This window comes from Delphinus delphis, chromosome 8 (assembly GCF_949987515.2).
Source record: "Delphinus delphis chromosome 8, mDelDel1.2, whole genome shotgun sequence".
In the NCBI taxonomy this organism is placed as follows: domain Eukaryota; kingdom Metazoa; phylum Chordata; class Mammalia; order Artiodactyla; family Delphinidae; genus Delphinus; species Delphinus delphis.
Window position 1 is genome coordinate 16,319,825 of NC_082690.1, and position 14,243 is coordinate 16,334,067.

Consider the following 14,243-nt stretch of genomic DNA (forward strand, 5'->3'; position numbering starts at 1 on the left):
CAGGCCAAGATCAGGCTTGACATGCATCTAGACAAACATTTCTCTCATTTGGACCACTCTCCCTCTTCCTCTCCTCTAGTCCATGCTTGTCTTTATCAAACCTTGGGTGTAAGTCTTCCCTCCTCCAGGAAGGGTTCCCTGATTAATCCCATCTTTCTGATGGTACCTGTACTGAATCTGCCTCTTTCCCATCTCCTATCCTTCCCCATCCAGCCATGCTATACAGAGCTGGTAGAAAGCTGGTATGCAGGCTCGGGTCACCCTGAGGCACTGGCTGACTGGCACATTTTCACATTCCCAGCCAGGAAGCTGGCACTACCTGGATGACCCAGGCATGGCACCTGGAAGACTGAAGTCTAGCAGTGTGGGGTTTTGTGCTGAGAGCCCTCAGGACTGAGGTTCCTGTCCTGGCTCTGACACTCGCTTGCTGTGTACCCTTGGTAGGTCACATTCCCTCTCTGGGTCTCTCCAAGCCTCAGTTTTCCTCTCTGTAAAATGATGGGTGGACCAGATGATCTCTAGAGTCCTTCCCACGTTGAGCCATCTAGGGTTTTGTGGTCCTGGGACAAAAAGGGCCTCCTAGCCAGGGAAATCTGAGACCCAGAAGGAGGAATCATGGTGGAAATGGACATTCTCGGGAGAGGTAGCCTCTGTTCACCAGTTACATCCCGATGAATAATTCTGACCAGCTTTGATCTTGTAGAGCTCAAGATAGAGATGGCATGGTGCCTTAAAGAGCTCCAGAAGGACAGAAGTTGCAGGAGCCTTTTACCTTAAGAGCCCCTGGAGACACCCTGGTTTCGTAATCAAGCTGCAGCCTGCTATGCTGGTACAGCTGACGCTGCAGTTGGCTGGACTGCGGTAGGGAGGAGGGGGGGCTGCAGCCAGAAGGCTGGGCTGGGGTGGCTGCTGGGGGAGGGGAGACAGCAGGGACAGGACGTGCCTTCCCAGCTCTCCTTGAAAACGAAGGTGGTAGGGTATCCTCTTCAGCGGGTACTGGATGTTGCACCCCATGGAGGGCAGAGAGCAAGAGAAGCCTGATAACCAGACAGCAGAAGGGGCAAAGAGGTCTGATGGATCAGTAATGGCTGCCCGCAGCACTTATTGAAAAAGGGCCTGAGGCTGCTCTAGGGATTGATGGAAGCGGGTTCTGTGATTGACTGATAGATGAGGTCTGCTTAAGATTTATCATTTCTACCTAGTCTCTGTGTCCAGTTTCTCAGGATCCTGAAGTTGGGGGCTTGCCAGGAAGAGATTATCCCCTGTGCAACTGAATTCGTGGGTTCTTTTCTATCCTCTCCAGTTAGGCTCTGAGTGATCAACTGTTTCCCCTCCCCTCCCTTTATAAATGAAACCTCCAGAGAAGAGAGAATTACCCAACCGAGAAACAGAGATGCTTCTGTTGCCCAGGAATTAGGGGGTCTTGGGCATAAATGCCAGCCCTCTCACTCCCAGCTACTAGCCAAGCAAGTTACTTACCTTCTTTGAACCTACTTCTAAAATAGATAGAATAATAACTACCTTTCTGGTTTTTGCCAAGATCAAATGAATATAAATACGTAATGCTAATTACCCTTCTTATAATTATATCCTTTTTCATACACTGAAGATTTAAAACTGCTTTTGAAATTTGCTGAGAAAACTGAGATTGCTGATGAAGAGGCCCAGTGAAATCAGGTTCATTTAAACTAAATTTTAACCAATGGGACTTTGAATAAGTAAATAAGACTTTTGTATTCTGGGGCAGGGACAGCGACTTACCAAGCGAAGAAGGAGTGAGGATTGAGGAGGAAAGGAAAGGAAAGAATTGCAAAGGAGCTTGAACCGTGTGGGGGTGGGGGGGTGGCAGTGGGGGTGGGGGAGGGGTGGGGCAGATATCCTCTCTCTGGTGCCTCTTAACCATCCTATGAGGTTGGTATTGCTTCCTCCAGTAACTCTTGAACATGTTGAGGCTTAAAAGATTTAACTTCATGCTGCTCATAAGGGAAAGTGCTTCAAAAGCGGCTCTGACTCCAATACCTATATTTTTAAGGAAAGAGGGAGGAAAGAGGAAGGAAGGAGAGGAAAAGGGAAAGAGGAAGGAAGAAAGAAAGGGAGAGAGGTCATGGGGTGAGGTGACAGCCTCCAGAGCCTTGGGCTAGGTACCTGTCATAGCCCATCTGCCCACAGGCTGTCTTGGCCAGAGCTTCTGTGAAGTTGTCGAAACAGGCGGAGGCCCAGTTCTTTGTGGCCAGGTTCAGCACCTGCAGGGTGGATCGGTCCCTGGAGAGGCGGACTGGAAGGGGAGGAACCCGGGTCAGCGCAGGGCAGGGACCCATTTGGCCTATCTCCCAGAGAATTCATCATGTGACCAGCCCAAACCGGTAGCCCAAACCCTACCAGGAACTGGGGAGCATCACAGAACACCAACCCTTTCAACCTCAAGGGAAGTTCCTCCATTTGGCTTTGCCAGATTGAGTCTCATTCTGACGGTAGCTAGGGCGACCAGATGTCCTGGGGACAATCTGCATTTTGACCTTTGCCCTGGCATAATTATTAATAGCTCTTTATATGTATAAGTTTTGATGATGTATTACATGGCTTCCCTACCCATAGTTCACACAGCTTGCCTAGCCTGGGAAAACGTCTCAAAGAGGAATGTCGCTCTTTTACCGTGTAAGGTCAGAGAGAGGGGAGTGCTATTGGCAGTAGGGTGGCAGGGCCCATAGGCATTTGACTTCTGATAAAAAAGAGCAAATACACATAAAAAAGAGCATATACACAGGAAGTTACTCAGCCTTGCCCCACAAAAGCCCCCATCACCCGTGTCCTGGGCTGTCTTTTCTTTTCAGAGCCCAAGTGATAGGTGGATCAAGTTGGGCTAGAACAGTCCAAGAAATAACATGGGTTTTCCTGTTTGAAACATCTCAGTATTCTTTGAAGGATCTAGCTCAGTCTTGTTCCATAATGTGTTACGATAAACACTTATCTAATGAATAGAGAGATCAATAGCTGGCTAACGGCCTTAATGGTCTCTTTCTAGTCCCCTTGAAATAACAGATTTCAGAGAAAGAAGGGAACTCCCTGAGGTCATTCCATTCAGCACCCAGGAGCAGCAGGAATGGGGCAGGCTCAGTTACAATTTCCTGTCCCCTCTGGCCCACATTTGTTCATCAAAATTTACTGAGTGTTTGCATGTTAAGTATTGGGGACCTAGTAGACAAGACATGATCCTGTTTTTAAGAACCTTACAACGGGGAAGGAAAGTGACTAGTCAGGTGGCAGATGCTGTGCAGTGGACCAAGGGGACCTGAGTCGACTTCCTGCCCTTCCCACTCCCCTGGCCCCACAGCCCCTGGACTCACCTGTCACTGGAGGCCCATCGGGGAATTCCTTGACACAGTGCTGCTCATCCTCCCCTGAGGCACAGTCCTGCTGGCCATCACACACCTGCTCCCTCGGGATGAAGTGGAGGGGCTGCCCACAGAGGAAGTAATTGTCCAGAAGCACCTTGACTGGAAGACAAGGGCAGGGAGGGGCAAAGAGGGCTGACGGTCAAGCAGGCAGCCCAGGGGCAGGAGAGATTGTTTCCCTGAAAACATGCTGGGCCTGGAGACAGGCAGATGTGGGTTCCAGGCCCAGTTCTGTCACTTAGGAGCTGGTGTTCTTGGTCCTGAGCCTCAGTTTCCTCATCTGTAAAACGGAGATAATAACATCTGTCCCATCCCTAAAGATGGCTGAGGAGTCAATCAAGATAATGTATGGGGAGCAATTTAGAAACAGTCCCCACTAGCCTCCCAACCCCAAGTGCTGGCACAGTGCCTCTGCGGAGGGAGAAGACAGCGTTGGGCCTGGAGTCTGAAGACCTGAGTTCTGGCTCTGCCACCTACTGTGTGAATTTAGACCAATCGCTTCCCCTTTCTGGGCCTCACAGGGTTGCAGAGAATGTTTGATGAGCTGGTGGTTGTGAAAGTGTCTCATCACTATCAAGTGCAGTTCTAGGATTTGGTGTTTTTATCTGGGGTTGAAAGACCCATTAGGAGGTTGGTGTTTTGCTTTGGTTTTGTCTTCTGCCTCCTACCTTCAAAATTCTATTGCTCCTTTGCTGTCTTAGATGATGGGAAGGAGTCTAGTGTTTTTAAGTCCTCAGAAAATGCAATATAGTTTTGGAAGTTTTAGCCATGGCAATAAGAGAAGAAAAAGAAATAAAAGGAATCCAAATCGGAAAAGAAGAAGTGAAACTGTCACTGTTTGCAGATGACATGATACTATACATAGAGAATCCTAAAGATGCTACCAGAACCTACTAGAGCTAATCAATGAATTTGGTAAAGTAGCAGGATACAAAATTAATGCACAGAAATCTCTTGCATTCCTATACACTAATGATGAAAAATCTGAAAGTGAAATCAAGAAAACACTCCCATTTACCATTGCAACAAAAAGAATAAAATATATAGGAATAAACCTACCTAAGGAGACAAAAGACCTGTATGCAGAAAATTATAAGACACTGATAAAAGAAATTGAAGACGATACAGACAGATGGAGAGATATACCATGTTCTTGGATTGGAAGATTGAACATTGTGAAAACGACTATACTACCCAAAGCAATCTACAGATTCAATGCAATCCCTATCAAACTACCAAGGGTATTTTTCACAGAACTAGAACAAAAAATTTTACAATTTGTATGGAAACACAAAAGACCCCGAATAGCAAAAACAATCTTGAGAAAGAAAAATGGAGCTGGAGGAATCAGGCTCCCTGACTTCAGACTATACTACAAAGCTACAGTAATCAAGACAGTATGTTATTGGCACAGAAACAGAAATATAGATCAATGGAACAGGATAGAAAGCCCAGAGATAAACCCACGCACATATGGTCACCTTATCTTTGATAAAGGAGGCAAGAATATACAATGGAGAAAACATATCCTCTTCAATAAGCGGTGCTGGGAAAACTGGACAGCTACATGATAAAGAATGAAATTAGAACACTTCCTAACACCATACACAAAAATAAACTCAAAATGGATTAAAGACCTAAATGTAAGGCCAGACACTATCAAACTCTCAGAGGAAAACATAGGCAGAACACTCTATGACATAAATCACAGAAAGATCCTTTTTGACCCACCTCCTAGAGAAATGGAAATAAAAACGAAAATAAACAAATGGGACCTAATGAAACTTAAAAGCTTTTGCACAGCAAAGGAACCCATAAACAGATGAAAAGACAACCCTCAGAATGGGGGAAGATATTTGCAAATGAAGCAACTGGCAAAGGATTAATCTCCAAAATATACAGGCAGCTCATGCAGCTCAATAACAAAAAAAAAACAACCCAATCCAAAAATGGGCAGAAGACCTAAATAGACATTTCTCCAAAGAAGATATACAGATTGCCAACAAACACATGAAAGGATGCTGAACATCACTAATCATTAGAGAAATGCAAATCAAAACCACAATGAGGTATCACCTCACACAGGTCACAATGGCCATCATCAAAACATCTACAAACAACAAATGCTGGAGAGGGTGTGGAGAAAAGGGAACCCTCTTGCACTGTTGATGGGAATGTAAATTGATACAGCTACTATGGAGAACAGTATGGAGGTTCCTTGAAAAACTAAAAATAGAACTACCATATGGCCCAGCAATCCCACTACTGGGCATATACTCTGAGAAAACCATAATTCAAAAAGAGACATGTACCACAATATTCATTGCAGCGCTATTTACAATAGCCAGGACATGGAAGCACCCTAAATGTCCATTGACAGATGAATGGATAAAGAAGATGTGGCACATATATACAATGGAATATTACTCAGCCATAAAATGAAGCGAAATTGAGTTATTTGTAGTGAGGTGGGTGGACCTAGAGTCTGTCATACAGAGTGAAGTAAGTCAGAAAGAGAAAAACAAATACCGTATGCTAACACATATATATGGAATCTAAAAAAAATGATTCTGATGAACCTAGGAGCAGGACAGGAATAAAGATGCAGACATAGAGAATGGATTTGAGGGCACAGGTAGGAAGGGTAAGCCGGGAGGAAGTGCGAGAGAAGCATTGACATATATATACTACCAAGTGTAAAACAGATAGCTAGTGGGAAGCAGCCACATAGCACAGGGAGATCAGCTCGGTGCTTTGTGACCACCTAGAGGGGTGGGATAGGGAGGGTGGGAGGGAGACACAAGAGGGAGGGGATATGGGGATGTATGTATATGGATAGCTGATTCACTTTGTAATACAGCAGAGACTAACACAACATTGTAAAACAATTATACTCCAATAAAGATGTTAAGAAAAAAAAGCCAAGAAAATATTGTAAAAAAAAAAAATCCTCCGGGAACAGATATTTCCATACTTTCCAAACTGTCCTGGCTCCTCCTGCCTGACTGAACTCTTCCTTGGCCTGAAGCTCCCCTCTGCAGCCCAGCATCACCCCTGGCCGACCCTAGGAGTGGTGGTCACAAGTCTGATGATGGCCCTGCTTATCACTGCTCAGTGCTTTCCTTGCACTGTCACCTGGAATCCTGACAACGACTTTAGGAGGCAGGTGCCATTATGAACTCCCGTTACAAATAAGGAAATGGAGGTTTAGAGAGTTAGGGTTTATTTCGCAAGGCCACGTAGCAGTCAGGTGTTAGAGCCAGGATTTTGATCAGTGTCTGTCTAGTTCTAAAGCTCTTTGCTGCCTCTCCACACCTTCCCTGAAGGAGCTCAAAATGTGATCTTATGGCCCCGATGCTCCCGGTTTGGGAAGCAAGGGAGAAGGAGCAGGTCAGTCAGGTATTTCGTGGACTTTCAGAGTTTGGTTCATGGTCAGGAGCCTGGGTGAGGAGGGGTCCCTCCTGCCTCCTGGGGTGAAGCCAGGACACAGCGTCACCAGTTGAGCCCGCAGAAGCCAAAAGGTTGAGGGAGCCCAGCCCAGGATGGAAGTTCACGTTACCTCCTCGGGTTGCAGAACCTGGGGGTCTCGGGTTGGAAGCTGCAAAGGGCCTTCTGGGACAGGGAGAGCCCGACTACATTATGTACTTGTACCTGCCTTGGATCACCCTGAACCTGGCCCTGTCTTCTCTCTCCACTATGGCAGGGTATGTGCTCAGAGTAGGCAGGCTCATCTTAATATTAGTCTGAGCCTAACTGGCCTAGGACGGTAAACCTGCTGATGGCCGCTGCACACCCACCACCGCTTTGGGCCGGCCAAGGTCAAGACGAATGATCTGGAGCTATGTGCATCTCACGTCCTGATAGGGCACTCAGGGATCTGGGTGGTGTTTGTGTTGTGTATCTACATTTCCACCGCCACGAAGTAGAAATGGACCTGCCCAGTCAGGGCCTGGGGACCTGTCCTAGCCCTGTCCTCGACTGCCACACTGCCTCAGTGCCCAAGTGGAGAATGAGGCGTTGGACCGGATGATCTCTGAGCGTCCTCCAATGAGTTGAAGGCTGCTGCAGGCTCCTGGAAGGCCGTCCTGGCCTGGTGAGCAAACACATGGCCTCGGCCACACCTCTACACACTACGTGATAACCTACACTTTTGCACAACTTGGTTTTTATCCAGGTACTTTACACACGTGACCTCATTGGTCCTCTGATATCCCTCTGAGGGAGGCAGGATGTTTTACAGGTGAGGAGACTGAGATTAAGAGAGGTTGAGGGACTTACTCAAGGTCACATAGCAGCAAGAAGGGGCAGCGCCAGGATCCCCAACCCAGGTGTCCTGATTCCTAGTCTGGTCCCCTCAGCCCTGCTTCCTGCGTGAAAGCTGCGGTCAGTAGCCTGCTGTGACTATGGGGGTGGGTGAAGATGGGGACTCAGTCACAGGATGTGCGGACAGAAAGGGAGGGACTGTGGGAGTCTGGGCTCGCTCAGTTTACTCTTCCTTGCCCCAGAGTGGCCTGCCTGGGATAACAGTGGGTCTCAGGTTCCTGGCGTGGTGAAGCCAGAGCTCAAGGTGGGGAGAGGGGCTGTCTGCCTGGGCATCTTCCCCGATGCGTCCTCCCTGTCTCCCTCCCCATAAGCAGACATGCTGCCTGCTCCTCCCAGCAGGGCTGCAGATCCACCCTGCTCTCTGTCTGCAGACTTAGGGAGGAGCAGGCAGGGGGCCTGGCTGCTGTGCCGTTGCCTGAGTGGGTTCGTACCTGGTGCAAACTGTGCTTTCCCCACAGAAGAAATCATCTGGGATAGAATCCATCTGGGTAGATGGGGGCTGAGTTCATCTCCCTCTCACTCTGAGAGGAAGGCTCCCTTCAGAGCAGGGGTGGATACAAAGCTCTATGCAGATTACCTGGCCTTGACTCTGCTGACGTGGGGAGCACTCTGAGGTGAGGGCAGGGGAGGGGTGGGTGGGAGCTGCCACTTGCTGTAGGGGTGGAGGGGGGGCAGTAAGGCAGCATGGGGGCTGGAGTGAGGGCTGCCACTTACTGAGGACAGCCACGGCTATGATGGTCAGCAGGCTCACCAACGCTGCGATGATGGGGATCCCCACCTTTCTGAAGGTCTCCAGGGAGGTGCGGGATTTGCGCAGGGGGGTGACATCTGTGAGGGGGAGGGGAAGAGCCTGCAGTCAGTACTCGGAGGCCACCCCCTGCCAAGGCCCACAGCTTCCCCGCCCTCTAGCCCCTGGTGCGGAGCCCAGGAAAACTTTGGGGACCGTTTTGGTTGATGCTGGGGTTATTTCTGCAGACTAGGCTTAGCTTCCTCAGCATAGGGCCGCCCCCCTCCTTTCACTTACCCAGGCTTGTCCATCTTTCACAGGTGTTCCTCTAGTCCATGGCACCTTCTCTTTGTCTTGACAGCCTGCTCTAGGATGTTTCATCCTGTCCAGTCTAACCTGCATCTGTCCCAGGAGAGGCACGTACCCTTTGCCTTTACTATCATGTATCCTCTTTCCTGACTTGTCTTTTGATTAAACTATAAGCTCCAGGAGGGCAGGGGCTGCCAGCACAGTATGTGCTTAGTGGAAGCTTAATAAATACTTGTGAATGAAGGTGACCTAATGGCCTTCATCTCTAACTCAGTTCAACACACAGCCAGTCCCTAGAAAGGTCCTGTCTTTAAGGAGATTCCAATTTGGGGGAAGAGGCAAACAGGGACATAATTGCCGTTACCACCAGACACCATCAAGGCACTTAAATGGGCCTTTCTAGGTGGAGATGGGAGAGGGAGGAGTGGGTCCAGCTTGGTGAAGGCCTGGGTGTTGGGAGCTGTGAGCTGCTGGTGTGCCTGGGATGTAAGGTGGGTGAAAGCATGTTGTGGAAGCTGGGCTGGCAAAGTCAGCTTGTGGAGAGTCTTGACTATCATGCTAAGGGGTTTGGATTTTATCCTGAGGGCAGTGAGGGACCATGGAAAGCTTTTAAGCAGCAGAGAGCTATGATCACATTAATATTTAGAACTATGACTCTTTCATCAGGGAGGAGATGGACTAGAGCAAGAGTCTGGGGTTCGGGAGACCAGGAGGGACCTACTGATGTCTAAAACAGAGGAAATAATAGCTATATTGTCCACTTCACGTGGCTGTCCAAGGAGATGGAACATGGCAAGGCTTTAAAAGGTTAAATTCTCACAAAGTATCAGGGATAGGCTCTTTGGTGTCCCCTCTCCTTGCAGGCAATAAGCTGGGGAGGTGCCACGGGGACTTCTCCAGGGAGAACTAGGGCAGGAATTATAGCAACCCTGAGAATCCCTGGAAAGCAATAGGCCAGCTCTCCTCCCCCTCATCTGCACATGGCTTTCTCCTTTACCTCCATCAAATTGTTCTTCAGATGTCACTTTCTTACTGAGGCCTTCTTTGACCTCCCTATTTAAAATTCAATCTTCCAATGTTTCCTATCCTCCTTCCCTGTTTTATTTTTTCAAAGCATTTATCACCTCTAATGTACTGTATATTTTACATATTTTGTATATCATCTAGCCCCTCCCAACCCTGCCTGAAATGAAGTCTCCAGGAAGATGGGGATTTTTGTCTGTTTTGTTCACTGCTGAGTCCCTGGTGCCTAGAACAGTGCCTGGCCCCTAGTAGGAACTCAAGAAATATGTGTCAAATGAGTAAACGATTTGCTCTTTGCTTGTTCTCTTCAGCACATCCCTTCCGCCTTTCTTACAGGTCTCATTTTATTCTGTCTGGAATGTTGGCTAGTTATGTTTCTGTCTCTCTTTCCTCAGCTGTTCAAAAGCAGAGAATGGCACCCTGCCAGAGACTGGTGCCCAATAAGTGCGGATATCATTGGATGTGTTGATAGGGAAAGCGTAGGAAACTCTATGTTTCCTCAATAGGGAAAGGTTAAACCTCAGACACAGAGCTCTGGCCCTAAAGATGTGGGGTGGTATTGCCTGTTATTATCAGGACCTGGCAACAGAGTAGGTTATTAATGATATTGTTTTTTAAGTTCCAGCAGTGAGTGTTCAGCACTGTCCTCTTTCCTGCGGCCATGGACATGGAGACATTCTGTTCATTCATTCATGCATGATTTCTTCATTGACCACCTACCTCTGGGGATACAAGGTTGGCTTGTTTTCCCAGAAGTGAATGACTTATTGGGAGTCCTTTGATGAGTTCCCTTGTCCAGGGCCCAATGTCTCTGCCTCTCTGATGTTCTCATGGAGAACATCATCAGGAAGCGAAGGGTTTTCTTGGTTTACTGTCTATAAAGTTTATTGTTTATAAAGTTAACCAACCTGCTGAGCTATGAAGAGCCTCCTTGCCTGCCACTGTTCCTTCCTCCAGCCTGTCCTGCCCAATGCTGCCAGACAGACATATTGCTCTCATCCCATAACGTCTCTGCTCCAGAACCCTCAAGGGCTCCCCATGACTTCCTTATCTGAATCACCCTCTTCTCTGGGCTTTCAAAGGCGGTGTAATTTGGCTTCCCTCTCCCAGCCAAATGGACTTCCCACTGCTAGTCCGCCAGCCCCATTTCCACATGAGCCGTTTCACTCCCTGGTCCTTGCACAACCTGTAATCATTCTTAACCTCAGAATCTTCACTTGGCACTGATTTCTCCCTCCCGAGCTCCCTTAATTGTTTTCTGGTTTGGCTGTTCCCAGGCTTACTCAGGTGGTGGAGCCCTTGTATGTCTAGTATTCTTTGGGGACACCACAGAATATTGATATATTAAATTCCAAAGTAGAAACTAGGCATTGTTTTACCTGCTGAAGATTATATCGTTTGTGATCTTTATTAACTTGTGACCCTGAAATAAATAAGCCGTCAAAGTAAGTGGGATTGGTCATCTCCTTATGAAGCTGTCATATTTAATTTGTCTCTGCTCACTTGTTTTGCTGATCCAGGTTGTCAGGCATAAGTATCAATGGTTTAAAAAAATGGAACAGGAGGAAAATAACCCCCTATATTTGGGAATACTTCATCTATTAACTTATTTTTCTCTGGTAAGTCAGGCAAACACTGCCATTTTCTATTCTACCGGTGAAAACACCTTTGTCCAGCTTGTTCCCTGGCAGCACGGTCAGACTGTAAACTCCATGAGGGCAGGGACTTTGGCTGTCGTATTTACTGCTGTAGTCCCGTGTCCAGCCCAGGACCTACCCCGTGCAGGCACTCACAGTACTGTTGAAGGGATGAGAGAATAAGTAACTGAATGAATGAATTAGAAAATCACTGCTGTTGGCGTTTTAGGTTTGATGGTTCTATTTCCCCAGAGACCATGCCTCCCACTTCTAGAATGAATCCTGGAGATGACACTTGCTTGATACATGTTTGTTGGATGGTGGATGGATGTCTCCCGTAGCATTTAGCACTTGGAGGTGGTGGTGAGGACCATGCAAGAGGGGTCTAGTATCTACTTGGTAACTGAGTGAGACTGCGATAGACAAAGGAAAGCCAGACCTGAGCTTACCAAGGCTGTTCAGGGGTTGATCGCTGTTGGGATCCTGTAATTGAAGGAAAAACAGTCAGTGAGTTGAGTGAGGGAACCTCTCAGTCTGGGGCTAAGAGCCCAGGAAAGGGCTCTTATCTGCATTCCCTTCTCCCTGCTGAGTCTAAGGTGGGGGGCTCTATGATATCTAAATAATTGGTTTAAAATATAAAATTCAGTTATTCATCTAAATGACCTGGTACAGCAGGTTTACTAATTGTAGCAGCTAGTTAGCAATTGAAAAACAGCTGGCTGCTGGGTTGTTTTGTGTATTGCTGAGTTTCTTAAGATGATTCTGCTCTCCTGTCTGTTTTTGTCAATTATTTGCCCACTTTGATAGATACTGTAGTTCTGTAAAAACTTGAACGGGCACTTCACCAAAGGGGATACTTCCATGGCCAGTCAAGTGCCAAAAGATGCTTGACGTCATCACTCATCAGGCCAATGTAAATTCAGACCACAATGAGCTATCTCTACAGAGACACCTGAATGGTTAAAATTTAAAAGCCTGACAATACTAAGTGCTGTTGAGGATGTGGGGCAACTGGAAATCTCAGACACTGCTGCTAAGAGTGTAAATTGGTACAAATATTTTGGAAAAAGGTTTGGCTGAATCTACTAAAGCTAAACATATGACTCTTCTATGATTCTTTGTTTTTTTTTTGTTGTTGTTGTTTTTAATTTGGCTGCACCAGGTGTTACTTGAGGCACGTGGGATCTTTGTTGTCACGTGCAGGATCTGTGTTGCGGCATGCGGGATCCTTTAGTTGCGGCATGTGGGATCTAGTGCTCTGACCAGGGATCGAACCCGGGCCCCCTGCATTGGGAGCTCGGAGTCTTAACCACTGGACCACTAGGGAAGTCTCAGTATTCTATGATTCTATGACCAGGAATTAGGGCCAAGAGAAATGGGTACATCTGTCCAGCAAAACACCTGTACATGCATCTTCATACTAGGTTCATCCGTAATAGCTAAAAATTGGAAAAACCCCAAAGTCAATCACTGACGGAATAAATTGTGGTGTATTCATATAATGGAATATAATTCAGCAATAGACAAGAATAAACTAGTGTGAAATGCAATGACACACGGACGAATCTCAGAGACATAATAATGAAAAAAAGAAACTAGACACAGAAGAGTATTATTTCATATATATGATTCAAAGGTAAAGTTAATCCATGGTGATAGAAGTCAGGATAGTGATTATACTGGGGGTTATTTGAAGGAGCACAAGGGAGCCTTCTGGAATGTTGGAAAACTAGATCTTGATCTAGGTGTTGGTTACATGGGGGTGTACGTGTGTAAAAATTCATTGAGTGGTATACTTTAGATTTGAGTACTTTACTGAACATATGTTATACCTAATAGAACAAACAGACAAAAACAAAAAACTACCAGGACACTAAGGTATTTCTGTGAGTGTAGCCTTAGGTCATCGTGAATACACATACACAGATGCACACGAGGCTCTGTTCTTCCACTCATTTGCACCACTACACGTGCACTCAGCATACACACAGCCACATAGGGGCACACACAGGAGCCCGCACACAAAGGCTCTCATGCAAAGTACTTGCACCCTTTCCTGCAAGGCAGAGCTTAGGGAAGGGTGCTGCCTAAGTTCCTGCTCTCCTGCCTCCCATGAACTCTCTTTCTTTCCTTTCCTCGTCTGGCATAGGACCTGGAGTCCCTGGGCTGGGCGAGGCCAGGCTCTGCAGGGGCTGAGTTGGAATTCGAGCTGTGCCTCCTATTAACTGGGAGCCTTTGGGCAAGATACTTAACCTCTCTGAGCTTCAGGTTTCCCCTCCCCTCGTAGAGTGGGGAAAATGACACCTACTTCAAAGTGCTCCTGTGAGGATGAGATGCGATATCTGGTGGAAAGTGCCTGGTTCACAGAGAGAACTCTCTTCCTGGCCCTTCCGTCCTGTGCCCCCGGGGAATTGGCACAGAGCTCTATTCTAGCACTCTCCCGTCGGGTGGTCTCTATTTCTTATTGCCTTTGTGCCTTCAGTGCTTTGCATCCGGCTTGTACCTAGTAAAGGCCCAGTAAATGATTGCTACACTGAACTGAACTCGGGGCTCTGCACTGTAGTTCCTTCCGGGCCGTCTCTCCTCCACCATCACCAGGGCCTGGATAGGGAACTACTTCCAGGATGAAGATGAGAACGATTCTGGAGAGTCTGTTGCGGTAGCTACAGAGCCAGGTGATAATCTTACCAACAGTAATCTGTACACAATTGGCGCATAGCAGTTTACAAAGCCCTTTTGTCTAACTCAGTCAAATACAAAGGTGAAAAGAATTGACGCTCGTCTGATAACCAGAGTGGGTAGCATTCAATAGTTAAGTATCAAACAGATATT

General features: G+C 47.2%; 1 protein-coding gene across 2 annotated transcripts in view; it reads right to left on the minus strand.

The window, feature by feature from the left end:
* Positions 1-14,243, minus strand: part of TMPRSS4 (transmembrane serine protease 4) — a 38,157-nt gene that overhangs the window by 10,078 nt on the left and 13,836 nt on the right. For both annotated transcript variants that reach the window (XM_060017881.1, XM_060017883.1), the window contains exons 2-5: positions 11,861-11,894; positions 8,430-8,543; positions 3,345-3,494; positions 2,146-2,275 (exon numbers count right to left, since the gene is read on the minus strand). In XM_060017881.1, coding sequence (XP_059873864.1) covers positions 2,146-2,275; positions 3,345-3,494; positions 8,430-8,543; positions 11,861-11,894 — 428 coding nt within the window. The remainder of the gene's footprint in view (positions 1-2,145; positions 2,276-3,344; positions 3,495-8,429; positions 8,544-11,860; positions 11,895-14,243) is intronic.